The following is a 27,125-nucleotide window of genomic DNA, read 5'->3' on the forward strand; positions in this document are numbered from 1 at the left end:
GCATTTCACCACTTGAAGATGAATTTCACCACTTGAAGATGCATTTCACCACTTGCTATGCATTGAATCCACTCACCTGTTTTTCTTTCAAAAGCCTGTAGGCATCTGCTGGTACTCTGGGTGAATTTCTGGTTTATGTTTTTGCTCAGAGGAGCAGCCCTCACAGTAAGGACTTCACAGATCTCTTATTAAGTGCATAATGCTTTGTGTATGACACATGTGCAATTAACTTATCCTGGTGAATGCTGCTCTTCCTGTGCCACCAAGCTGTGCTAGCACTGTGCCAGTGATGTGCCTGTACTGCATGGTCCTGTAAAAACCTCTTTTTCATAATATAGAACAGTCTTTTCCTCTCTTCTTCCACCTTACTTGCAATGTTTTAGAAAAGCTGCAGCACCCGATGAGTGTCAGAAGAACAAATGATGCTCCTGCTGCGTCTGTCCTCATCCCCAGTCATGAAGAGATCAATGACCATGGAAAATGGAAGAGATGAGAGAAAGCCTCCTGGCTTTTGTTTTAAACTGCTCAGTTTAGTCTGTGCTCAGACTAATTGTGCATATTGCATCTGTGATGTGAAGCTTTGATGATAATTGCTGTGGTTTGAAAGGCACACTTCAGAGTGACTGACAGACTGTCTGATGTAGTCCTAAAGTCCATGAAGCTCAAATTGAGAGGGTTTTGCTGCTTTTGATATCTGATTTTGTAATTATTTTAAAGTCAGAATCTGGTCCCCATACAATCTTCCACATAAAACCTAGTTGGTGCCAGAATTCAGGTGTTCCAGCAAACAGTTTTTCAAAGACAGTGCTTCAGAAGAAAAGCTGACATGCTCTTTTTCATACACATATGCACACTTTAGGACTTGCTTTATGTAATACATTTCACCTACTAACACTGATCACATCTGTCTAGAAGTAGTCAAACCTTTCAGGTTTTAAATGTATTACTACAGGTTCTGAAGTATTTCCTAATTATTGATGAAGTTTTTTGACAGAGTACATACCAAATTCCCTCTTTCTCCTTCATGACAGTGTTTCCCCTGCATTTGGAGGTGCCTCTGTGACATCAGGAACTCCTGAGACAAGGCAAGGAAAGAGAATATTTAGATAGGATGCTCTGATACCAAGTTTATCATGTATATTACTGTTCTCTGAAAGCCCTGAAAAACCTCAAGGATGTTATAACATTCAAATGAGATTAAATGGTAATTCTGCCAGTTTCAAACATTGCAAAACCATAACTCTGACAGAAGAACTGACTTGGGAGTCATGAGAGTTTTGAAAACTGCTGTTTGGAGATTAGATTCACCCTCTGGTTTCTGACAGTCTTACAGTAGTTTTCCTCTTTACTGTGATATCTTAAAATGTTCTTTTTCAAATGCAAGGCAAGAACTGTGGCCATCCATTTGTCTCTTAAACTACTCCAGATCATCTCTGGATTCCCACCTTTGTTTCTAACTGATTTTCTCCCTTTTCCATGGCTCATGGCAATTTCTTTTATTACTTCTCACCCAACCTGTTTATTGCAGACTGGTGTAGATTATTAAGAAGAAAGAATCTGTGATACACAGGTTGAAAAAGACAATTTACACAAACAGAGCTGGTCTTCAGTTTGTAAGGAATTGATACAGAGACTTCTGTGGCTTAGAAAAGAACAACAATACAATTTTCAAATGGCTTGTGATGACTGTCATCATTCCAGAAGAGTGAATTGCAGTAGTCCAGAAGGGCATTTAAGTCACCATCTAATAGGAAGTGAAATGTTGTTCTAGCAGGAAATCCATCCATTACAGTATGATATTTAGACTATCTTAATTATCAGCAGTTGACTGGTCTTGGATAAGGCCATTTAATAAAGCTTCCCTGTCTTCAGAATATTTGGGTTTTGCTGATTAGATGTAAAAACTGACTGCAGGGTCATTTCTGAACAGCTGTGAGATCTTGAAAAAGGCAGTGGTTTCACTAATGGAGAAGGACATAATACTCAGAACCATTTTCATCAGTTCCTCACTTGGGCCAGCAGCCCCTCAGTAATGATTAGACACAATGATTTTCTTTCAGCTTGTTCTCACTGGCCCCATGGCAGGGACATGACCCAACTCTGTTAAGTCACCAAGTCTTGCCCACAGACTGGCCTGTGTTTTTTTCCCCCAGCATGATAATCCTGTCATAAGAGGGAGATTTTCATCTCACCTAACATTAAATATTTGATCTGAGGCATCTGAAGTACAGTTTATCACAGAGATGAACAGAGCCCTCCAGAGCACGATTTAACACACCCAGGATTGAACCAGCCCCAAGAAATGCCTCTTTCTATTCACTCATTAGGAAAGAAGCCTCAGGCCTCCCAGCTTCCACACCTGAGCAAATGCCTGTTGTTACTTGTGGTAAATCCAGATCACAGGAACTCGAAGGTACTTATATAAGACATTTAATGGAACAAGTATTACAACATTCTTCCTGCAATCACGAAGATGCACATTTTCATGTTCTTAACTGAAATTCCAAAGGCAGTTATTTGTGGGTATGCTAAAAACTAGCAAATAACCAACCCAATTATGCTAAAGACAGTGTAGGAGAAAGCAGTTTGTGGGCTCTGTGAAGTGGGAAGACTTGTATTCCCTGTAGTGATTTCTCATATTTCCTGTTCTATCTAGGCAAAGAACTTAAACCACCTGGGAATGGTGGAGGAGCACACACTCACCAGGCTGATCATGGATGGACTCCCAGCAGGCTGGGATTCCCAGCTCTCCATTAAGGATCTGCATTTTGATGGGGTACCTGTGAGGATTTACCTGCCAAGAAAACCCTCTGCAAGCAAACGGAGAGGAGTCATCTTCATCCATGGAGGATGTGGCATTTTCGGAAGCATCAGTAAGGAACTGAAAGAGAAAATGTCATTATTTAGCTTTGTCAACTGCCTGTTTTTAAAAAACTCCTGAGTGAAGTGACTGAAGCTTAGTTTGAGACACTTGAGATAGAAAGCACTTAGAGCTAATTTTAAACTTTTTAAACTCTCTAATCTGCACTTATTTAGTATTTAGATTATTTTATAAGATATAGAACTCTTTATCATAGAGCCATTAGGATCATAAAATGGTTTGGGTGAAGTGACCTTAAATACAATCTCCTTCCACCCCCTGCCATGGTCAGGGACACCTTCCACTATCTCAGGTTGCTCCAAGCCCCATCAAACCTGGCCTTGGACACTTTCAGGGATGGGAGAGCCACAGCTTCTCTGGGCACCCTGTACCAGGGCCTCCCCACCCTCATAATAAAAATGTGTTCCTTACATGCAAACAAATTCTATTCTCTCTCAGTTTAAAACCACTACCCATTCTTTATTAGTAATAATCATAATAATTCCTTATTTTCCACACAGATCAATGATCTCTCTAAATATATGAAGTACACAACACCTCCTGATGGCCAAAGTCTAGATTATTTTCATGCTAAAGAAAATCTGGGTACTCACTAAATGGGCAAGGAGCCAGCAAGCTATTGCAGAAATATGTCATAAAAGTGTAAGGGACAATATTGACTGGAGTTTTCTAAGATGTTAATTAATTCAACAACATTTGTTCTTCAGGAAGTTATGAAAGAATATGCCGGTACATAGCCAGAAAATGTGATTCAGTGGTTGTGTCTGTTGGGTAAGTAAGATTCAACCAGTGCTAATCCCAGAATTAGAGAACTCTGCTGCTTTCCCCCCTGCTTCCCACACACCCCTGAACTTTGAACAGAAGAAAAGAAACTGAGCTCTAGTGCTGTCTTCCCCACACTGCTGTTATGTGGGAGCAAGTGTGTGCCATGGAATGGCAATGGAAATACTGAGCCAGGGTTAGAGTTACAGGTTTGTTCATTGTACAACACTGTCACCACAGAAATCATTACCTTTGTTTGATAGTAAGGAATTAAACGCCAAATATCAGATTTGAATATTTGAGGGGAGTATTTAAAATCATCTGGGATGATTTAAAAGAGTAAATAGTGAGTCTAACATTTAGTATTTTTTAAAACCAGCATGGTCCACTGCTTCCTAGAAAGATGTTTTGATTATGGAAAATACATGATGGTATAAAGAAACCTTCATTTCCAACAGATTCTTCCATGAAAAAGTTTATTGTTAAGGGATTTTATTAAATTGGGAGGAATTGGTTTTGAGAAGGAAAGGGAGGAAAAGTTGTTCTGGTTTGCTTCAGCATGTATAAACTTTAAAGTAGATATAATCAATGATGTAATTGATATTGGTTTGGGGGTGGTGTTTTTGCATGGGATATATTTCAGATAAGACAGAATGTGTAACAGCAGCTGCCTTCTCCACCTCTCAGGTATCATTTAGCACCGGAGCACAAGTACCCAGCCCAGACTCTGGAATGTCTCACTGCTACCGTGCACCTGCTGAAGGCTGCAGAGACCTACGGGGTGGATCCTGCTCGGGTCATCGTTTGTGGGGACAGTGTAGGGGGCACATTCACTACCAATGTTTGCCAAGAACTAGGGCAAAGGACAGATATCCCAAAGATCCGTGCCCAGGTGCTGATCTATCCATTTCTCCAAGCACTGAACTTCAATCTGCCATCTCACCAGAAAAATGCTGCCATTGCCTTCCTGTCCCGGGAGCGCACCGTCCATTTCATTCTCAAATACCTGAATAAGGATTGCTCCCTGAAGGAACCCATTCTGGCTGGTTCTCATGTTCCTCAGAGTATAAATGTGAAATGCAGGAAATTGATAAACACAGATGTTATTCCAGACGTGTTTAAACTGGGCTATAAACCCCCACTCCCCGCTTTGTTTTTACCTCGAGTCCATGAAGAGGTGCAGGAGCTGTTTGAGCCCTGGTTCTGCCCGCTGCTGGCAGAGGATGCTGTTGTTTGTGGCCTCCCTGACACCTGTATTGTCACCTGTGAGCACGATGTGCTCAGGGATGAGGGACTGCTGTACAAGAAACGCTTGGAGGACAACAACGTACGTGTGACCTGGCACCACATGGAGAAAGGCTTCCATGGTGTACTGGGGTTTTTTGGATATGGTATTTTCTCTTTCCCATCATCAAGTACAATCATGAACCACGTTGTGGACTTTATAAAAGGCTATTAAATAATTTTCTTGCATACAGTGCACTGGTATTCAGAAAGAGTGTGATTCAATTAAATGATTCAATTAACTATTTACTAGCTATTTGTCCATTATAATCAAGGCAAGAACTTATGACATCAGCAGTGTGCTGAATTCTGATTTTCACTTGCTGTTACTGAGGAACATGATCTTTAGAGGTTTTTGTAAGCTTGCTTTGATGTTCTCTTCTTGCATTGTAAGAATTTTTGTTCTCTTCATATGTCAAAGAATAGAAACTCATCATAATAAAAAAAAAATCTAAATGTGTACGTAAAACCCACATGCAGTGTGTGAGTAATTAGCCATGTGCACACTCATGCCCACCTAGTGTTCCCAAAATCATCATGGCAATACCTCTGGAGAGGGGAGATTCCTTCCTACCTCTACGTCAGGGATGAGTTGTAATCACCATCAGAGTGTCTGGACAGACAAACAATAGCTTTGCATTTGTGTTTAAAATCAGAAGGAAGGAATTGAGTGTATGTACAAACCTGATTTTAAAGGGAAATGGGGGACAGGTGGGTTGGTACAGCTCACACACTGCATGAGATGGGTACCAGGAGGTACCTGAGACTGCAACAGAGATGGAATGAGGGAGAACTGCTCAAAAGTAACTGAATATCCTCTAAATCATATTCTCTAATGTTCCTTTCTGAACAGCATTTGATTGTCTTCAGCTTACCTGGCTTTTGGGGAGTAAGGATTTAAATAGCATGGAACCTGCCAAATTATAATAATTTTGGATATCCAAAGCCAAAGAAAAACCTGAGCTCAGTTGTTATATTGCTGTAATTGTTCTATTGCTCATTAGGAGAGATCCACCCTTGCTAACACAGATCCAAAGATAATTGCCATTGCACAGCGATATAGCCGGGCACGCAACGCCTAGGAATTGTAAAATGTTTAACTGTTGTGCAACCACCTTGCCTTTGTAACATCCATGCACACATGACTGTGGAAAGAGGTTACTACATGTCTGTGGTGCCAGGCAAACTGTGAGTAGGAAGAAGGCAGTGGGCTGAATGTTCTCGGTTGTCACCACGCTAATGAACGCTGATGACAGGTGAACTGGATCACATCTGTGCAGCAACAAGTCACTACTTGAGGGTTCTCATTCTCCAGTCCCTCTCAGCAAAATGAAATTACATTTCTCCATGCTCTGTTGACACAACAGAGAGTTTATTTGTTTCATTTTTCCTGTTGAAGGCACGGCAATTTGCTCTTCAAGCAAAGAAATGCTTCCAGGGGCAAATAATGTCACAGTTCCAAATGTTCCCTCTTTGAGGACTTCAGGATCTGCCTTGGTTATGAAGACAGAGGCTGGGTTACCAGCACACACGTTGGTAGCTGAAGCTGAAGCAGAGTCTGTATCTGCTATAAAAGCCTTGAAAGAAGTTGAATGATATTGGAGAAGTTGGAGAAGGTTGGCAAATGCCAGAGCTGCAGAGGTCTGTACAATTGCACCTTGTATTTTGTAAGTTATGAGATGGCCACAGACGATCTCATGCTGTTTTCCACTGTTCAGTGCAGCATTGTCAGCTCAGCTACCCAACACTTGTTTTTCTCTCCTCTCTCAGTCTCTGCAATTATGCCTCATTTATGTCCAATGTCCAAACTTGACACTGATCGACTCCTGAGATTTCTTCATAGCTCTTTATCCATTGGTCTTTAGTTTACTACAAACAGTAACAAATTTAGCTGTATAATATGTCAGCAGCATTATTAGTTCTCTTGAACAGACGTTTTAATCATGGGCTATAACCACTGAGTGCAGATGGGTAGGCACAGAACAGCAAGTGCTGAAATAATGTATTCATTAATCATGACTCTCAGATTTTCTAAACTTTAAGAAATCACACTATCTAACGCTTCCATGGAACTTCCTGTACTTTATTGTAATTAATTTATTAATTACAGATCTGCTATGTATCTTGCATTGCTAAGATAGAATGTTTGAAGACATTCTTATAGTCCCCAAAGCATGGCATTTTTAAGTACAATTTTTTAAAAATCAAGTACAAAACACAATGACAATCAATGCCACCTACGGAATTATGGACACCAAAGTCCTTCCTCAAGGAATTGTGCAGCAGAGGGTGAGGACTGACCAGCCCAGCTCCTGTTCAAGTTCAGGTTTCCAGCACCAGATGGCTCTCATGCTCTGCAGAACCCAAAAGGAGCTTCTTGGGTCACACAGCACTTTGTCTGGAACGTTTCCCAGTATCCCAGTACAGGCTCCCAGTAAGTAGTGCTGCCAGCTAATCAGCACCATGATCCAGAGGCAGGGAATGTTTTACATCTGTTACACCTGGCTCAGTCTTTCCCTTTGCACCCATATCAGGGAAAAAGAACAAGGAAGGACAAGATTTCAGGCCTGGACATTCAGCTTTTCACTGGAAATTAAATTAATAAGAAAGGGAGTCCCTGGTGTGGCAGAAAATAGGGCTTTGGCCTGGACTATCTCCTGCTTTATCTCACAGCAGCAGAGACAAGGTCAAAAAATTATCAGAAGCTAGAGAGAGCATTTATTTGAAAGATTATTTAGGGAATGGTTTTCTCCATCCTGGGCTTCCAGCTTGTGAATTGCTGAGATTAGCTCACACAGCATTAAGTGTACTACTCTGTACTTGCAATGCCCAAAGGGAAAAAACACATTGTTACTTCAAAAACCAACTAGTTTGTTTCTTCGACAGCTTCCAGCACATCCAGTCTTTGTGTAGAGCCCCTGGGGCTGCTGTGCTGTCCAGACCTTGCCTAAACGAGTCCAAGACCTGGCAGCTGTTGGTGAATTGGCAGCAAAAAGATTTAGAACACAGAAGAACAACAGGTGGTGAGAACTGCAGAACAAAGGATCTGTCACAGGTGTCAAGAGCCTTCCTTAGATCCCCAGAGGGCCCAAATCTGGTAGGTTTACTTAGAGCACACCTCACCCAGTGGGACAGCAGAGTTGGGTATGGATCAGTTAATTACTTTCACTGTTAAAGGCTGGAGAAGGGAGCTGCAATTGCATTTTGTGCAACAGAGTTTCCCAATGCCCGTCTGAGCTGTAGGAAAGATGAACCCTCTGTGCACCTTCGTCCCGATGGGTTTGAATTCACCACTGCCATTTCCCAAGAGTGTCCCAATCCCTAGGCAATGATCCTTTCACCAAAATCCCTTTATCAAGATGGGCATCAAATGCCATTATCCAGAAGGATAAACAAAAAGGAATCTGATTTTACATTTAGCATATTAATAACCTTCTGGCAAGGGAGGGAGAGGCACAGGGACATTGGGAAATGAAAATCCACAAAGACTTGTTGGGTTAAATGAAGAAATAGTTTGGGCAGAGAGAGCAGAACATGGAATCAGCTGCTTCTCAGAAGGTGTAACACCAGACTCAAAAATGAAGCTCTGTCCTGCTTATCCTAAACAGTTTCTGAGGTCAGGTATCAAGCCTGAGCCACTTTCTATGCAGGCCATGGACTATGCATGCTAAAACCCTGGGGTTCTTTGTCTTAATTTTCATTTTATTATATAATTCAAGGTCAGCCCATCCCTTATATTATTTTATTATAATTTAAGGAAAAAAAAAAAGGCACAATATGTTAGCTCCAGAGGAAGATCCTGAAGCTCACCACTGGAAGGAGTGGGCTGCTGATGTCCAGCCAGTGCTACTAGCCTTGAAACCATGAAGTTCAAGTCTAGTTTACATCAGTTGGAATCATATTTCTACCTGGAATGACATTTGTACATAATATGTTCCTGGAAGACAGAGACTGCAGCACTGCCAGGTTCAACCAAAAAAACCAAACAAAAACCAAGGAAACACAGCAGCTGGTGCAGGAGAAGAGCCATTGAGGAGGATGAGGCAAGAACAGCTCTCAGACCAGGCTGCAGCTGCCTCTGGCTCCACTGTACTCAAAAGTGCAATGGCATCAGTGTCCAAAATCTGCCATCATAGGTGATGAAACATATTTGTTTTACTGAGCCTTGATTTCAATATAAACAATAAAACTGACAAAGTAAGGCATGGAGGGACAGGAAAGCAAGAATCTAAGAAGTTCAGAAGATGATTACCAAGAAATGCTGCACGGGAACTCACAAATAATAAAGACTTGCCTTTAATCAAAAAACAGAGAGACGGAACAAGTTTTTGTCTTCTTGTAAACTGACACTACAATGATCCATCAAGTCACGGTTCTGCTGTGATGGGCACAGCCTCGTTCCTGCAGATGTGAAAACCGCTTATGCAAGCCTCTCCCACAACTAATTGTTACTGTATAATTGTATGGTTGGGTTACCACATGTTTTCGTCTTCCTATTGGCATTTTTGAAAGCTGGATTATGAGCTCTGATGAGAACAGCTAATCCTGCGCCTTTACCTTCAGAAATCGGAAAGCCTGAAAAAGGGGGAGGACGCCACAGCTGGTTCCTTCTTGGGCTCCTACCAACACAGCAAGATGGGAATTCTCCTGGCCATTTTTCTCACTGTTTTGGCTGCTATTGTGGCAATTTCTTTCTATTATGAACACCCCAAAGGAGAAATTCCTCATGGAATCAGTGAGCGCCAAAAGTTTTATGTTCTTCATTTCCTCATGAACTTTGGGTTTGGTCTGGTAAGTAAAACTTACTGAAAGCTTGAGTTTTTAAGTTTATTTTCATTAGAGGGATAATGGTTTGGTGATGTTTTTTAGAATCAGTATTTAAATAAATTGCAAATATGCAACTGGACTGATTAGGTGATGTCAGAAGATTCCTTCAGCTGTGCTGGGCGTAATAGACTCCCCTGTTTGCTATACAGCACCAAAGGCAGTATTTTTGAAAAATAAAATTGGGCAGACTGTGCAATTCTCATTTTTTTTCTGATTTTTCTGTGTTTTAACTTTTCATGCCTGCTGCCTCCAGGCAGTGCTGGAGGGCTCAGGAGGTAACCTGCCCTGTGGATGTGGAATTTCTGCTCTGTATAACACCGTGCTTGCTTACAGAGTGAGCAGCTAAATGATATCTGTGATCTCAGCTCTCTCCTACAGCCCTGTCACTCTGCTCCTGAGCTGCCACATTCATCATCATTTGCCTTTCAATACGCCTGAACAACTTGCTTTTCTGAGACACTACACGTAATATCTAAAGTGACTTTCTGTGTCATTGTTTTTGGCACATTTTTGATCTGTCCTCGCTTTTAATCCTCGCTTTTTTCAAAACTAAAACATGACATGCACTTGTCTTTCTGTTTCACCAATCCTCTTGTCCTGAATTAACTGTTGCCCCAGTCATTTATAAAACCCTTCTACGACACCTACACTAAGCTTTAATTGCTTAAATTGTGAAAAAAACCTGTTCAATCTCTTTGCTTGTGCATTACATTTCACTTCAGTTCTATGTTCTAATGTTCTTAATTCTTCCTTTCTTTCCCTGCCTCGTTGTTTTGTAAGTTTTTTTGGAAGTCAGGGAGCTCCCAAGAAGGTGACTCACTGTGTCTCTGGCGTCACACCCACTGCTTTGATGGTAAACCAATAAAACAGGATAGGAATTGAAGACAAAGTAAATTTTCTTGCAAGTATTATACAGTGTATAAACACCCACATTTCCTAAATACTGTGTGACTACTCTTTATCCATCAAAGTTTTATTTTTGTGTAATTCACTTGTTAAAAGTGGAACTGCAGAATTTAGAAGACTGGTGATTTATGTAATTTTTAACTTCAGATTTTACAATTTTGTATCTTTTCTGCTGGCCAGTGAGAGGCCAAACAAGCACTGTCACACACTGCCTGAAAGGAGCAGAGATAAGGACATTAATGGAGGGTTACACCGAAGTTTAAATGCAAGCAGAGTTCAATTCATGTGGCAACTCTTGTTGTAGCTGTTGGGCAAATTACTTGTGCCAAATTCTTTCAAGGGCTGAAAATCCATGAAGTCAAAACTGCACGGAAAATTCCAGTTTACAGGTATATCCAATGCTCAGCTCTGGCAAAAGGCAGCACCACCGTGGTTGGTAAGGTCTCCTAGGACTCCTTTTAGGATTTTCAAGATAAAGATATTTTCCATATTCCATACATATATAGCTAATTGCACATTTAACCTTTACTGTTACAAAAGTATTGGTGTGAGGAAAGAAAGTACCAGAGGGAAATTGATGAATAAATAAGTAGTTATTTTCCCACAGACATGGACCAGGAATTCCATAGCAGGAATCAATATGTGACTCTAACTTTGCCACAGGACAATCCTTCCTGGGTATGGGATCTGCTCTTCAGATGGCCTAAAATAGGAAACCTGCACCAAATTAACAGGATCATGTTACTGAGCCACATGAGGTCTGTGAAGTATGAGGTCAAAACCTCAAGGGCAAGTTTTTAAGATCTATGCAGTACATACCTTTATATGTATAATTCTCCTTGAAATGCATATGCATGAATAATGGCAGCACAACAAACTGAATTACTCATTAGAGAAGTCTGCTGTGGAAGTAGTGCAAAATTGAATCCAATATAGTGGACATACAGTGATACTGCCTCTTATTTTTCATCTTGAGCAGGAATAGACAAGAGAAGGCTACAAGTGAAACAGCTTAAATCCATGCAGATGCAATGGGGTAGATGACAGAGTGACATAAGAACCTTAGCCCGAGTGTTTAAGTAAGAATCAGTGAGCTGTGAGAAGATCAAGCCTGAGTTCAAAGCTATTCTTGGTCAGGAGATGCTGTGGTAGATGCTATGGATTTTTTTTCCTGCTATTTAAAAGCAGTGTGAGTTTGGGAAACAAAAATATTGGTTATATTTCTTCATCCAAAGCTGAAGTTTAAAATACTGTAACTACTCTCTCCTTATTTTGTTCAGGCACATGGCTACTGAAACACCTGACAAGGTGAAGTATATGACAAATTTTATCTGCTATTAATAGTTTGATTGTTTTCCTACTGAATTGACCATAGAGTTTAAAATTCTTAATTATCAATCTCCAGGTTAGCTAGAAATTTGCACTAATTTGTGGTTTCTTTTATCACCAGGCAACATTTTTGGACAAAGTAGGTATCATCTCAGAGGTCCATCTCCTCAGGGTTATAATGGAAACAATACCACCATTAAAGGATACACGTCTTCTTATCAAGGACGTAAGGTTTGAAAGGGTTAAAGTGAGAATTTACCAGCCCAAAGCATCAAGCAACAGCCTGAGAAGGGGAATGCTTTATTTTCACGGAGGAGTTGGCCGGTTGGGAAGTATCAGTAAGTACAGAAGCAATCTGAGCTCTCAGCACATGCAGCCTGCACACGGGTCAGGGAGGGGTGAGATGACTGTGGCATCTAGAATAGTCTCTGATCATTTTTAGGACCTATTTTCTTCCTTCCTCTTCATGCTTATGAGGAAAGTTGAAAATCTCATTAGAATTTTATTTCTTATTTAAAGCACCCATTTTTTGTTCCTAAGTGTGTGCAAACTGGTGTGTGTGTATCATGCCGTGTGTCTTTATAGTGGAAAAACAAGGACAAAACACATTTTGGAATTTGAATGGGAAAGGGCTGACATGGTGCCTCATGCACAAGAAAAAAATCTTGTACCGGATTAGCAAGTTTTTTGTGGTTTTTTTTTTTTTTTTTTAAACAACTTCTCCCGTTCAAAATCAATTTAAAAGTGGCAGCAGTAGTGCTGTTGTTAACTTTTTGAAGAGGGGACCGAAACAATGCATCGGTTTAAATTCTGGATTTCTTACAGCCAGAAGATTCTCAGAGCTGTAAGGAAATGGTGAGCAATGCCCAGGCCAGACCATGCCACATGCTCCACATATTGTGTAGCCTTAGCCACGCAAGAGAGAGAAGAATTTCAGAATATTTTCATCCCATTTCTTTTTAAAGCAAGTGATAACTGCAGTGAACTGCTCTGTTTGCCAGGGGCCTACGAAAGGACGTGCCGCTATTTCTGCAGGAAGACCAACTCAGTGGTGGTGTGTGTTGAGTAAGTGACCAGCCCAGACACCCAGACCCCAGTTCTGCAAGTCTTTCTTGCAGTCAGGCTCCTTTTAAAGTACATTCAGTGCCTGCACTTAATGATCCCTGCCTCGCACCCACACTAATTCCTCTCGGGAGGAATTAGTCAACTAATCCCCAACTGGTTATTTCCAAATGAAATCCATTACAGCAATTTTATAATTTGTAGCTACCACTGAGACATGAGGATGTTTTTGTTTTCTAGAGCTTCTTTTCAAGAAGGTGTTCTATTCAAACCACCTTAGGCTGAAAGCCTGCAGGGTAACTTTCTCTTGAAAGCACAGTTGCCCAGAACCCCTGTCCACCCTCAAAAGAAATCCACACACTTGACTCTATTGTCTTAAATTCTTCAGTAAGTTATACTTGCAGACATGATGCATTTCCATGAAGAAATGGCAGCAGGAAATCCACATCTAACTTGTAGTCAACCTGAGATGCCCATTAAAAATATTTCTCTGATGAGCTGTAATGCTTTTCTTAAAAAAACAATGTCTAAAAGTTCAGGCAAAGAGTTGATTACAATTGCACTAATTGCTGTCTATATCCTAAAATACTTGAAGAACCAATAAATCATTGATTCTGTTTAAAGAATTTAGCTTCCAGAAGACTGAAAACAGTTCAGATTTTCATTATGAATTTTCTATGCTCATATTTTCTAACCATTTGTTGTTAAATGTTCATTTGCTAATTGGAATTAATGATAACTGAATAACACACCTGCCTTGCCAGCTAATTCCAAAACACCTCTCAGGTGCCTTCAATCACTAAGATATGTAAAGAAGTGTTTTGCAAAGGTAGAACAGTGTACTGACTCTCCCAAACACAAACAGTAGCAAGTAACACATCAAAAGCACGAATTTGGGGCAATTCTATTGCTGCAATTTTAATTGCAGAGTATTTTCCTGTCTTTTGAGAGAAATAAATGAATGCCAAGATTCCATCTGGCCCATTCACTGGAAATGACTGTGCTAAAACACTTTCACTCCTCTTCAGGTATCGTTTAGCTCCTGAGCACCCATATCCAGCCCAGTTTGAGGACTGTCTCACTGCTGCCATCCACTTTCTGAGGACTGCACAAGACCATGGAGTCGACCCTTCCCGTGTTGTCATCTGTGGAGACAGCAGTGGAGGGACACTCACTGCTGCTGTCGCTCAAGCACTGGTGAACAGAAGGGATCTCCCAAAGCTGAGGGCACAAATCCTAATATATCCTTTTCTGCAGAGTGTGGACTTTGATCTGCCTTCTTATCAGCAGAATGCAAGAGTCCCCATTTTGCTAAAGGAACGAACCCTTGTTCTTGGCTTGAAGTACATTAATCTGGACTTGGGCTTCATTAAAGAACTATTTAAAGGCTGCCATGTTTCAGAACAGCAGAGACTGAAATATCAGAAATGGGTGAGTCCTGACCACATCCCTCATGAGTTTAAAACAAGAGGTTACAAACCAAGTCCAAAATCTCCACCCTCAGAAGAAATCTGTGAAATGGCCAAGCTCGTGTTTGACCCAGTTTTTTCCCCACTGCTGGCTGAAGACAGTGTTATTGCTCAGCTTCCTGAGACTTTCCTTTTGACCTGTGAATTTGATGTGCTTAGAGATGATGGACTGCTGTACAAGAAACGATTAGAGGACCATGGTATAAAAGTGACCTGGTGCCATCTGGAAGAGGGGTTCCATGGAACAGTGTTCTTAGCGGTTTTTGCGAGGTTGATAAGATTCCGCTCTGGAACTCAAGGTCTGGAAAAGATAGTCAATTTTCTAAGACTGATGTAAACTTACATACCTTGCTTTCTTTTCCTGATTCCTATGTCTTTTTGTTTACAAACTTATTTTTAAAAATCCTCAATTTTCCTTTTCTTAACTCATCACCTTAAATTTTCTGCATTGCATCTATCTTCTTTTTCTGCATTGCATCTGTCTTCTTTTTACCCACTAAGTAGATTGCATGATAGCCTTTGCTTAATTTTCTCTCAGGAGAGGCAAAATCAGGTGAATTCACATTTCTTTCCTCTTTACCAGCTCTTCAGTTTTCTCTTGTAGCCATTAAAGATCTTGTCTTATAGCACTGAGTTTGCACTGTGGTCTGGTTGAGTAAACTTCTGCTCCTATTAGAACACAAACCACGTTTGGAAACGTGAATCTACAGGGTCAGTGTATAAAGAGTATGGCCAAAGACTTAGGAAAGGCTGTATCTGCTGAGAGCTGAATTTGAGACAAGCTTAGAGAACTAAATGTAGCAGAAAAAATGTGAACATAGACAGAAATGAAAGAAGGGGAAGAGAGGGAAAGGGCAGGTCTGGAACTACTGATGTTATAACAAATACTGGTTAAAGAAAATAACATCTGTTATAAAAATAATGCATATACATTTTTTATATAGATAATAGATATATGGGAATATAAAGTAGTTTCAGTTCCTTTACAAAGTGTAGGCCTGCACTGCCTGATGCAGGAAGGACTCTTCCTTTGAGGGACAGTGTCAAGTGCCATTGGAGAGAAAGAAGAATGATTGAGAAAATAAAATTTTAAAAAATTGAAGTTCAGGTCAATCTTAAACTGTTTACAACAAGACATGAATGATCAAGGAAGCCAATACAAAATAAAATGGCATAAGAAAAGTGTAAAGCTATTTTCTCAGAAATTAACTCAAGTATTGCCAGAAATGTCAGTAAATATTTGAATTACATCATTCTGAGGTGAATGTATAACTGTAGAACAATGCAATTGTTTTGGGTTTTGTTGTAATCTTATATCCTGAATTAAAACAACTTGTCATGCCACTGGACTCTATTGTCTTGAATTCTTCAGTAAGTTCTCCTTGGAGGCAGGATGCATTTCCATGAAGAAACAAAACCAGGGTGAGGATGCAATTTTACTGACAGTCAGAACTTCTGACTGTCTTTGCTTAAATTAACACCTGGAACACTACTCACACTAAAATTACCACCATTCTTGTCGAGGAAATTTCTAGCTCTATAATTTTCAAGCAATACTCTCTGTATCTGATATTACTTATGTGTTTTCTGCCCCCCACTGGCACATTTAAACTACAACCTAAAGCAAGGATGCTGCAGACAGTTATGTAAGACAAATGATCCAACAGAAGACACCCTACAGCCAAGGGAAGGGCTTTCCTGCAATGCTCTGCATGGCTATTTACACTCAGCAGATGAGCAATGAAAGCCTGCCAGAACAATATGAATTACATTTAGTTACATTCACACAGCAGTCAGAAAAAAGGAGAAAATTTATAGGGATCTTCCATATGAATGAATGTAAGGCAAATAAGCATAAAGCCCAGAAATCTGCAGTGTTTTCCTGATTTCTAGGCACACTTCCATGGACACTGTGGAATGCTGCCTGTTTTCCATGTGGGCAGCCTGTGCCATGAATGCTGAGGTGACAGCAGTGAGAGTTTGTCCATAAGGTGGTAGAGCAGTACATTCCTGCCACTCAAATACACAATGAGTCAAACTAACACAAAGGCTGACAGCTGCCAAACCTCTCATGGGTGTTATACCCCAAAGACCATAAGATGAAGATATTACAGATATTTTTTTTTAAAAAACCCAGAGAGCTCCTGGGATATTGATGAGTTTTTGCCTATGAAGACCTTTAGAAAATACAATATTGATAAGTTAGTTTCCTTAGCTGGGGCAGTTCCTTCCCATCTTGACAAAAACAACCAGTTCCTTCCCCAAGGGAAGGTGAGATCCCTGAGGTGATAATTCTCTCCAGGATTTGCACCCTGAGGGAAGGGACAGCCCAAGCCATGCTGCCCTCCAGAAACAGGGTGTGGACAAGGCAGGTCCATCCCAGGTGTTAACCCCACACAATGTGGGCATGAGCCACATTTCTTTAACTGCTCTCTAGACTTTGGCAAGAGCACTACACAAATAAAAGGATCCAGGAGCAGATCAGAGCACTGAAACCTGAAAACTAATGAGATGCTGGGAAGCTCAGTGCAGCTGGGAGGGCTTGACACTCTTTGAGCTGCTCTGTGTGACAGAAGATGTTGAAGGAAATTCAGAAGGGAAAGCAAACTGCCCTGCACCATTCCATCAGCAGATGTCAGCACCAGCTGAGCAACCTGGAAAACCTCTTCGTGCTCTGGGCACACAATGTGAGTACCTGAAACATGTTACCAAAGGGCAAACTGTGGTTTAATTTCAATATTTTACTGAAGCTGTTCTTATGCCTTCAGAGCCTCAAGCTGTCTGTTTAATAACAGAGCACATTTTAAGCCACAACAACTTTAGATTACCTGTTCCAACCAATCAAGTCTGGAGTGGTGTATTACAGAAGTTTACCATTTCAGTTATCCTCTGCTTTGCTGTCTTCACCTCTTTATATCACACTAGTTACAACTCACATACCACAGCATTTTTTAAATAAACAGGCAATTAGAAAACATTCCAAATTTACTACCTCTATTATTTATAAATAATGTTATTTATTTTAAAGCACTTAACACTATTGTCTGCCTGTGATGCCCATTCTCTGTACTGCTCATGCATAATCCTGCAAACTCTGGCTGTTTTTATTGCTGTTTTCCTTGTCTCATTCACTGTGTTTGCTGATTCCTGTGCGAGTGCAGACACTGCTAAACTGAATTTTTGGACAAACAGACAAACCTGCCATGGTAAAATAAGGGCAGTTGAGGTTGTTATATTTATATTCAAGCAAATTCTGATTTAATAAGACTCATTTTGATGTGATGACCTGCCATGAAATCCCAAGTGGATGTTCCAGAGCAGCTCTTTGGAATCCCTGTGTATGGAGCAGAAGTTATTCAGTCTGAAGAACAGAACTGCACAGCAACAGAGACACAGACACCCAACAATCCATCCACATTTCCCAAGGCTACTCTACAAAACCTCCAGTTGAATAAGCATTGCAAAAATGTACCTGCTCTGAACTGCACAACACAAGATCTGAGTTTCCATCACTGAGTGCTAATACATAACATTTATCTTTTTTTTTTTTTTTTTTAAATACAGTACAGCTCTTTACTCCAGAATTTGTTAGCAGCTGTTTAGCCTAGGAGTCATTTGGAAGGGATAGACTTCAAAGAAGAGAAGGAAGAAAGAAAAGGCTAAAATAAAGATTTATGCCAGACTAAGTGCAAGGTGGCTTTCTGTCGTAAGAGCAAAGCACACAGGAAGTAGCTACTTATTTGGGTGGGGAGATGGAGATAACAGAAAGGGAGGACACTGAAAGACAGGTAGGAGGCAGCCTAAATGCAGAGGCAGATGAAGCAAATACACAGCACCTTTAAAAACCAGTATGGTAGAGCATGTACTGAACTGTAATTTCTTAAAGCTTCTTATTGTCCCTGTGAAGGGCATATTAAATCCATCTCACAGAACAGAAGACTCAGGCTTACAGGCATGAAGAGCTCTGAGATGCTTTCAGACAGTTGTTGAAATAAAAGGAAGAAATGTGAACTGAAGTATGGCAAGTTCCTCCCATGCTCTACGTGGTAAATACAAAGTCAGTTACATTACAGATTCTAATTGTTCTGCTAAATTATCTAGAGAAAATAAGAATAATTTTAAAAAGCAAGGAAAATCATATTTACCAGAGTGTTTCATTTTGAAATGAACTTTAAAAAAATAAAGAACTCTATCAGAAGCTATTATTTCTGGGTTTAAATTTTCTTTTTCATACATTATTTTTTCCTGTTTTCTGTTTCCTGGCTATACCTGCTGGAGTCAACACCTCAGCCATCACAGCTGACTACTTCACCATGCTTTAGTCACTCATAGGATTTCCTGTGTTACACAGAGCAGTTCTGCAATAATCAGCTGACTCCAGGTTAACTGTGGTGGAAGCAGCCTGCAATCACAAGTGAAATGTGCTGCAGTGTTTTAAACAAAGACTTTACAAGAAAACCAATAATTCATGACAGTCACAGAACTCATTAGCACTCCTACCTTGCATAATGTTGGGTTTGTCAGTTCCTGCCTCTTCCACTAATAATTAAAGAGAAGTTGATGAGTTTTACACATTCAAAGTTATGTGTGATTCCACAGCTACAAAAGCTTTAGAAAAACCACAAGACTGAGCCTTGGGAAAACCTGTAAAACTCACATTTCTTTGGGTAGGTATCATTATTGTACTTTGCCTTCCCATCATTACTATAAGTTAGAAATATGCTGCAAAATCAAGAGGAGAATGAATTTTAGAATACATAAATGGAGGCTGGCTGATGAGAAAATGGGAAGAATTTACCCAAGTATTGCCAATTCTGTACTCATCAAGCACTACATTAACCAATATTAAACTCCAGCAACACCAAGTTCACTGCACAAAGAACCCATTTGTGAGCTCTGAATATCTGTTTTATAATAATACAGAACCACATGAGGCCCATAATTCTCATTACAATGTCAAACTCCAGACTGTTTATTTTCTCTGGTTTAGTGGAATCTCATCAACCTTTAGTTATTGCAAGGCTGTTCTCATCAACAGGTAAAGACTTTGTGGAAATTGGGATTTGGGGATGAGTTTGCTGAAAAACAAAACTATGACTATAGCAAAACAGCCACCATTTAAGTACCTCTTTGCTGCCAGGCAGAGAAGAAGCCTTTTTGTTTGCAAAGATACAAGTTACTCATTTCATGCAGTGCATTCAGATGAAATAAAACATTCTTGTGACAATTTAGCCCCTCAAAAGCAAAAAAATCCACTGAAAACCTCACGGAGTGTTTTGTAACAATTTGAGAATCTGACAGTGATTATAGATATTCCTACCCATCCTGTGGGTACAGAAGTGCCTGGCCAGACTAGAAATAGCTGAAATAAATGGAATGTAAGGCACCAAGCATCATCACACAGTTGTCAATAAAAGCAACCCCAGAAGGACCCAGCAGCTCTCAGACCTGGGATTTGTTTGATTCTGGAACAACGTGGACATTGTGTTAACAGGACAAGGAGGGCTGAGGTGCAAACAGCACAGAGGTGGAGCATGCTCTAAGCCCACATGCTGAGAATACTCTAAGGGTAACATATTAAGAGATTAAAACATTAGGATATAATTTTGAAACATTAATTCACCAATATGTCTTTAACAGCCTTTAAAAAAGGCTGTAATGCAGAACTGAAAGATTTTTGTTCAGATTGCCATGACTGTACAACAGTAGACAACTGCCAGGGTGTAACAAAAAGCAAATGAACAAAAATCCCAACCTGTGCCTTTGTAAATTTATTTTTAAATAAAAGGACAGTAAAGCAATTTTCCTTCCACTCTATCAGGTCCAGCAAGGTTTCAAAACAGAGGTGTCATGTGTGAGGTGTTTAATTATTGACTCACTGAATAGGAGAAGAAACCTTGTGTCCAAATGGTGTCAGCAAGAGCTCATAGAGCTATCAGCAGACAGACATGTGCTCTTTGGTACGAGGCTTTCATAATCTCATCATACAAACAGCAGGTCTTTCACTGCCTTTGGTCACTTTTAAAAGTTTTCTTTACTGCCACTGAAGTACCTTTTATTCCTGATTAAAGGTTCTTTAGAAAGCACAAAAATTGCCTCCTCTGAGGATTCAAATATAATAAATCATCAAGAACACTGAAATACAATTTTCAGAGCTGATATCCATGGGGGAATTTATTTCAGGATATTCTGACTGGTGGCACAGACATCAGAAATAAGCACTTAGTAAAACTGTGTTGGAATATGTGACAAAACAAAGCCAAATCCCCACAGGCTGTGCTATAATATGACACTACAGGGAGCCGTTTCTAGAACAAATAACAACGGGCACCCCTGGGCTGCCCCAGCTGTGAGAAGAGCTGATAAGCTCAGGACAAGCTGAGCACTGGCCTTGGGCATCTGGGTTTGGCTTCAATACCCTACAGTCTAACATTTTAACTACCTAGATCCTGAATTTGTGCTCTGTGGAAGGGAAAGGCTCCAAATCAGCCAGTCTCAGCACAGAGAAGGTTCTAATGATCTCCCTGTTTCACAAACCTCGGCACAAATTGGTGACGTGACCTCGTCCCACACATCCTTACCTTCACAAGCCACTGTTGTGCAAATCAGCTGTCAGTGTTGCTTTGCCTTAAATACTATGCTAATGAAACTAAAGACTCATTCCGTTTCAGACTGGAATTCCACTTTAAAAGCCAAGGCACCAAATGTTCGGGAGCTGTAAATTTTAAATCGTGTAGAAAACGTAATTCTAGTAAGAACACAAAGAAGAAAAATCACCAAACAACTGCCACCAATTGATACCAACCCCTCAGCAATACACATGTATTCATAATGCCTCTTCACTGAAATGCAAACAAGGGCAGTGAATATGAAACTCGGAGGGGTCATTAGTAAAAAGCTTTTAGCAGAAACAACAGTGGCTTCAATCTACAAACATGCCCTCAAGTGTCTGGAGAGACCTTCGTGTACATTAAGGCTTGCATTGTTTTTAAACACTGAGCAAATGTACTCTTATTTAAACAAAAATTAAAGCATGAATGTATTAGTGCATTCCCCTGTGAAACACAGTTTATAAAAAAGTTTGGATTTGAGTATTTTTCTTCTCAGAGAAGTGTATATATGCTTTGATGACAAATGCCAGTAGCTCCACATCACTAAAATTGAACACTGCAACAGGAATGTCCATCCAAAATGAATCCACTACAAACCAAAAATACCATCTTCAAATCAGGGTCCCTCTGAATAATAATTTCTCCTTAGTGAAGAGCTCATAGAATTAATCACTTCCATATAGTTTGAAACCCACCTTTTGTAAAGGATACAAAGCAAGCATGCAAGTGTTGCCAATAATATCATTAGCAAAAGAAGGGTGGAGAATATTGCATTACAATGCATTGCAACATTAATAAACATTTAATTTCTGCATATGAACTGGGCATTCAGTCTCCTGTGAAGACACCTTAGATACACTAGAAAACAAAGCTTAACCCAGCATTGATTTTATAGCATTCACTCCCACTGAAGTGAAATGGCATCTGTTTGTACAACTTTAGCAATTATAGGAATGTTTTTTATTTCTCCTGTGTTAATACCAGCACTGTTTTGGGGGGTTGTATTATATGATTTTTTCAACTCAGAAGTGCCACCTGGAATTGAACAGCCTCTAAAGCTTCGTTTTTTCAACTCCTTGATGATTACAAGCATGGTCATGGTAAGTTTAATTTCTTAACCTGGGAATTTCACTTTTGCTTAGGTAGGATATTTGGGAGCTGGAGGAAAATGGCTTAAGGGGAAAAAAAGAAAAAAACAATTCACATCCTGAAGCCTGTAAGCATTGATGTACGAACTCAAAACATGTTAAATTAACTCTAAAATTAATATGACTAATCTTAAAAACTTCTTGAGATTTTTTTCAGTCAAACTGCAGCCACTTTATGCTGGGAAGCTGTTTCACATGAAAATTTAAAACAAATACCTAGATGTATCCTGTACATACTGAACTGCATGTAGATACCATAATGCTGGTTGTTCAAACAAGCCAACATTACTCCTCTTCTTCCAAATTCTTTCTTTGCAACAGGGAAAGATTTTGGAGAAGCTGGGGATCTGCAATGATTTTGCTGTCCTGCGAGCAGCGGTCGATGGGATACCACCATGGAGAGATTCCAAACTGCTTATCAAAGATCTCACAGTGGATGAGGTACCCTTGAGGATTTATCAGCCCAGAAGCCCACCCACCAGCAAAAGAAGAGGAATTCTGTATTTTCATGGAGGCGCTGGCACATTTGGGAGCATTAGTAAGAAATGGGCAAGTTTTATTTTTCAAGTCAAATCCAAACCTTTACATTTTTCCCTTCAGGTATGTGTCAATCAATGCCTGCCCTGTCCTTCCCAGTGTCACCAGTCTTTGCTCAGCACAAACTGGGAATTATTTGTGGAATGCACAATCTCCTGTTAAAAGGAGTCGCATCTCTGCTTCCAGTGAGGGATGCTGCTCTACTGAGACCACCCTATCTTACATAAAACATACACTGTGGGTCCAAGGAAGAATTTAAATACATTTAAAAAAAATCTGTAAATAAATTCCCACTCATGCAAACAAGAAATCCAAATGAAGGAAAATATAAATAATGAAGGAGCAATTAGGGGAAGTTTGATTCTTGTGATGACATGGCACAGGACACTTGATTTTTTTTTTCCAGAAAGGGAGACAACCCTTGTCTCAGCAGCTGGGAGTTCAGCTTCCTGTGTGCTCTGAGTGCTTTCTCTGCAAGCCAAAGCCCCTAACATGGAAATGTGGACTTTGTTCCAGGGATCAGGCAGTGCAGCTTGAGGGGTTTCAATCCTTTACTGTTTTAAAGGGTAGGTCTGCACTACACTGGGCAGACTTGAGTTTCCTGGCACCCTTGAGCCCCATGGAGAAACCACAACATAACTCCCATGCCTCTCTGCCCTGGGGCACTGATAACCCACCCTGCTGTACTCAGAGCAGGAGTCTGGCTGCAGTGTCAGGCTGACACCTAGAGCTGGTCTGGGTGCCAGTGAGGACTCCAGGGATGGCAGACACTCTGTAAGTGAGTGACAATTCCTCTCATTGGAAGATAAAACCACAAGTTGCACAGTGAGTCCCTGTTCACATGGCATGGTTTGATGTAACAGCCATACCTGTGCACAGAGAGTGGGAGCTGACCTTTGCCTTCAATTCCTTTCAGTGGTTGATAACAGGAAAACAATCAATATGATGACAAGCTTTCAGAAGGCCTTTGGGAATCTCCAGCCTAGGAAGCCTGAAGTCTGTGACAGCAAATTAGCAGATGCTACACTGAAGAGAATCAGTGGACACATAACTGTGACTTACTCCTCAATTGGATGTCATATCCTAGAGTCATTGAATAGTTTGGTGGAAGGAATGTTAAATCTTGTTCTCATCCCAAGTCCCCACCATGGCAGGGACACCTTCCACCATTCCAGGCTGCTCCAAGCCCTGTCCTACCTGGCCTTGAACACTTCCAGGGATGGGGCAGCCACAGCTGCTCTGGGCAACCTGCCAGGGCCTCATAACCCTCACAGGAAAGAATTTCTTCCTAATATCTAATCTAAACCCACTCTTTATCAGTTTGATAAATTTCAGTTTTTTAAGTCAGCAAATACACGAAGAAAGGAGACTGAGTTGCTAAAATCCACTTTGATTTCCAGAAGTGTCTCCTAAAGAGGCTACACATCCATGACACATGAGGGAAAGTCTTTCATCTGGATTACAGACAGAAAAAAGATGGGTTATGGGAAGGTCCTGTGAGATTCCCACAAGGAGATCTGTACTGGGAGCAGTGCTAATCAATTTATTAAAACTCAAAAAAGATGGTGCAAGGTGATGTGGTATTAAGTCTTCTGAGAGTCATAAGTGGATGGCTGAAAATGTGCAGAATGTCCTTATGACAGCAGAGGATCAGACAATAAAATGACAGGTGAAATGGCATGCAGAGAATCAAAGAGATGAGCAGAGTATTCTGATCTTATAAACGAAGCTATGGACTCCAAGCAGGAGCAAGAAAAGGATCTTGCAGGAAGGAGGTCTTGGGATTATGGTAGGAAGTGGCCTGAAAACGTTGACATAGAACACAGTACCAGTCAACAAACAAATGAAATGCTAGCAACTATTAGTAGGAAAGGAAAACAAAACAGGGAACATTTTTATGCCACTGTAATAAATCCATGGTGTATCTAAATATAATATAGTGCTTATAATTCTGATTCTCACTCCTGAGCAGTACTGGAAAGACTTGGAGAGGCTGCCTAGGTGAGAAAAGTGCTTCTGTGCAGAGAATATGTGAACAAACTGGGACTCTTCAGGCTGCAAAAGATGCATAAAGACAGATACACTAAGTGCCTATAAAATCTTGAGAAGCAAGAGAAGTTAAATGAGGAAGGATTTATCCACCATTTCTTACAGTACAAGAGTCAATGTGGAAGCAGTGAATGCCAGGTACAAAAGGAGCAACTGGAAATGGCTGCTCACACCTTTATAAGCAAGGAGAGAACCCCTCCTTGCACAAAGCTGTTAGGGTTAAGGTCAAAATCATGGGCTTAAGAAGTGGTTTGGGTTATTCACAGAAGAAATGCTAATCAAGGGCAGCAGGTATAAAGACAGCTTGTCTCAAAGGAGTGCCCTGAGCCTCAAATTCCTGTATGCTCCTTATTGCTGTTTGTCCTCAGCTTACACTCTCCTTAGTTGCTGACCACCAGGTGAGATGTGTGAGCACCCCAGACAGATTTCTGGGTTTCCCCAGTATCACCATCCTCAGAGCCACTGGCCAACAGAAAATGTGTTACTGTGTAAAGACCACATTCCATAGCACGAGTTCCATACCACTCTTATGTTGCACGTATGTTCAGGGATCTATATTTTCATTTCAAAAGGATATCTGATTTTCAAATCATCATTTCTGATAAACTTTCTCTCTAGGAGCCTTTGAAAGAGTATGCCGCTATATGGCCAAAAAATGCAACTCAGTGGTTGTGTCGGTTGGGTAAGTGCTATTTTGCCATAGAAGTATTTATGGGAATACAGCTCTCAGTTGAAACTCTTCTGAAAAATATGCTGAAAATACTTACTCTTTTACATCACATCCCTATTTTTCATTTAAACCTTTCATTTAATTTAGAAATGTGCTTATAGGCAAAGTATTTTTAAATAGCTGTAGCATCATTAGTTTGGCCTTCCAATCTGCACTAGTTAAACCCAAATATAATCTTTAAAATTAAGAAAGAAAAGTCTGTATAACTATCACAACACAAATGGAATGTGTGTAACTCCACTGACAATAACCACAGTCTCTGACATTCCAGGTACCGCCTGTCTCCTGAACACCCCTACCCAGGGCAATATTTTGACTGTCTCAGTGCCACCTTATACTTCATGAGGAATTTAGAAGAGTATCACGTGGATCCTGGTCTCATCATCATTAGTGGTGACAGCTGTGGAGCTAATTTTGCTACAGTTATTTGCCAAATACTGCTGAATGATAGAGATCTGCCAAAAGTAAGGGCTCAGGTCCTGCTTTACCCAGGACTCCAGGGGCTGGACTTCCAGCTGCCCTCCTACCAGCAGAACGCCTTTGTGCCCATACTGCCCCGGAAGTTGGTCATCTACTTCTGCTTTCGTTACCTTAACAGAAAACCCACAGTTTTGAATGATATTATACAAAACTGCCATGTTCCTGAGAGTATGAGACAGAAGTATAAAAAATGGGTAAGTGCTGACCTTATTCCTGATGAATTTAAGGTTAGAGGCTACAAACCACCAAAACCAGTATCATATAAACCTGAAGTCCATGAAGCTGTCAAAGAAATTTTAGCAGGAACATTTTCCCCACTTTTAGCTGAAGATTCCATTATTTGCCAGCTCCCTGAGTCCTGCATTGTGACCTGTGAGTTTGATGTGTTGAGGGATGATGGTCTGTTGTACAAGAAGAGACTAGAGGACAATGGTGTTCCAGTGACCTGGCATCATTGCAAGCACGGCTTCCATGGAATTTTAGCCTTTTTTGGCTACGGGATTTTTTCCTTTTTATCTGCAAAAGAGATAATGGACAGTGTTGTGAATTATATAAACAGTTTATAGAAGCATTTTTCAGATGAAAGATCCAAGTCATGCAGTATCTTTGATGAATTTATACTTGGCAAGGAATATAAACTCTTCTGATTTACAGTTTGGATTTTGACTGCATTTTGTAGTTTCTGATTTCTGCTTCTGTAGTGACTCTCAAACGAATGTTAAGATTATTTGAAGTGCCACTATACTAGAAAACATTCTTGTAATAAGACTGACATGAAAAAGGCAAGGCACTCAGCACATCCTGTTTCACTAAAACTACAGCAGTTCCAGTATCTTTGCATGGCTGGCACACACTGAGGGTAAGAGAAAAAATCTCCCTGAAGATTCTTCAACAGCCCAGAAATGCTGAAAACAACAACTGGGGTCTGCTCTGGCCCTTGTGACAGGAGGTATTGATGGTATCAGATGGAGAACTCAGCTTCTAAGAAGTCTTACAGCACACCCACTGAAATTGCACCATGAATTTCGTTTCCAGTGTTAGTCTGTACAA

The 27,125-nt window shown here is 40.5% G+C and overlaps 3 protein-coding genes across 3 annotated transcripts in view; all 3 read left to right on the top strand.

Annotated features, from left to right (window-relative positions):
* The window catches only part of LOC117006961 (arylacetamide deacetylase-like 4), a 6,411-nt gene extending 1,309 nt beyond the window's left edge, over nt 1-5,102 (top strand). Inside the window, exons 2-4 of the mRNA XM_033079754.2 lie at nt 2,657-2,873; nt 3,589-3,652; nt 4,331-5,102. Of these exons, the coding sequence (XP_032935645.2) occupies nt 2,657-2,873; nt 3,589-3,652; nt 4,331-5,102 (1,053 nt within the window). The remainder of the gene's footprint in view (nt 1-2,656; nt 2,874-3,588; nt 3,653-4,330) is intronic.
* Nucleotides 5,103-9,562: 4,460 nt separating this feature from the next.
* LOC117006989 (arylacetamide deacetylase-like 4) lies at nt 9,563-14,857 on the top strand. The gene is made up of 4 exons (XM_033079833.1): nt 9,563-9,718; nt 12,111-12,327; nt 12,991-13,054; nt 14,080-14,857. Exons 1-4 carry the CDS (start codon nt 9,563-9,565, stop codon nt 14,855-14,857), a joined length of 1,215 nt encoding a protein of 404 aa, XP_032935724.1.
* Nucleotides 14,858-22,150: 7,293 nt separating this feature from the next.
* LOC117006996 (arylacetamide deacetylase-like 3) lies at nt 22,151-26,641 on the top strand. The gene is made up of 4 exons (XM_033079842.1): nt 22,151-22,231; nt 22,601-22,817; nt 25,484-25,547; nt 25,867-26,641. Exons 1-4 carry the CDS (start codon nt 22,211-22,213, stop codon nt 26,639-26,641), a joined length of 1,077 nt encoding a protein of 358 aa, XP_032935733.1. The 5' UTR covers nt 22,151-22,210.
* The last annotated feature ends 484 nt before the right edge of the window (nt 26,642-27,125 follow it).

The sequence above is a fragment of the Catharus ustulatus genome, chromosome 24, assembly GCF_009819885.2.
Source record: "Catharus ustulatus isolate bCatUst1 chromosome 24, bCatUst1.pri.v2, whole genome shotgun sequence".
Classification (NCBI taxonomy): Eukaryota; Metazoa; Chordata; class Aves; order Passeriformes; family Turdidae; genus Catharus; species Catharus ustulatus.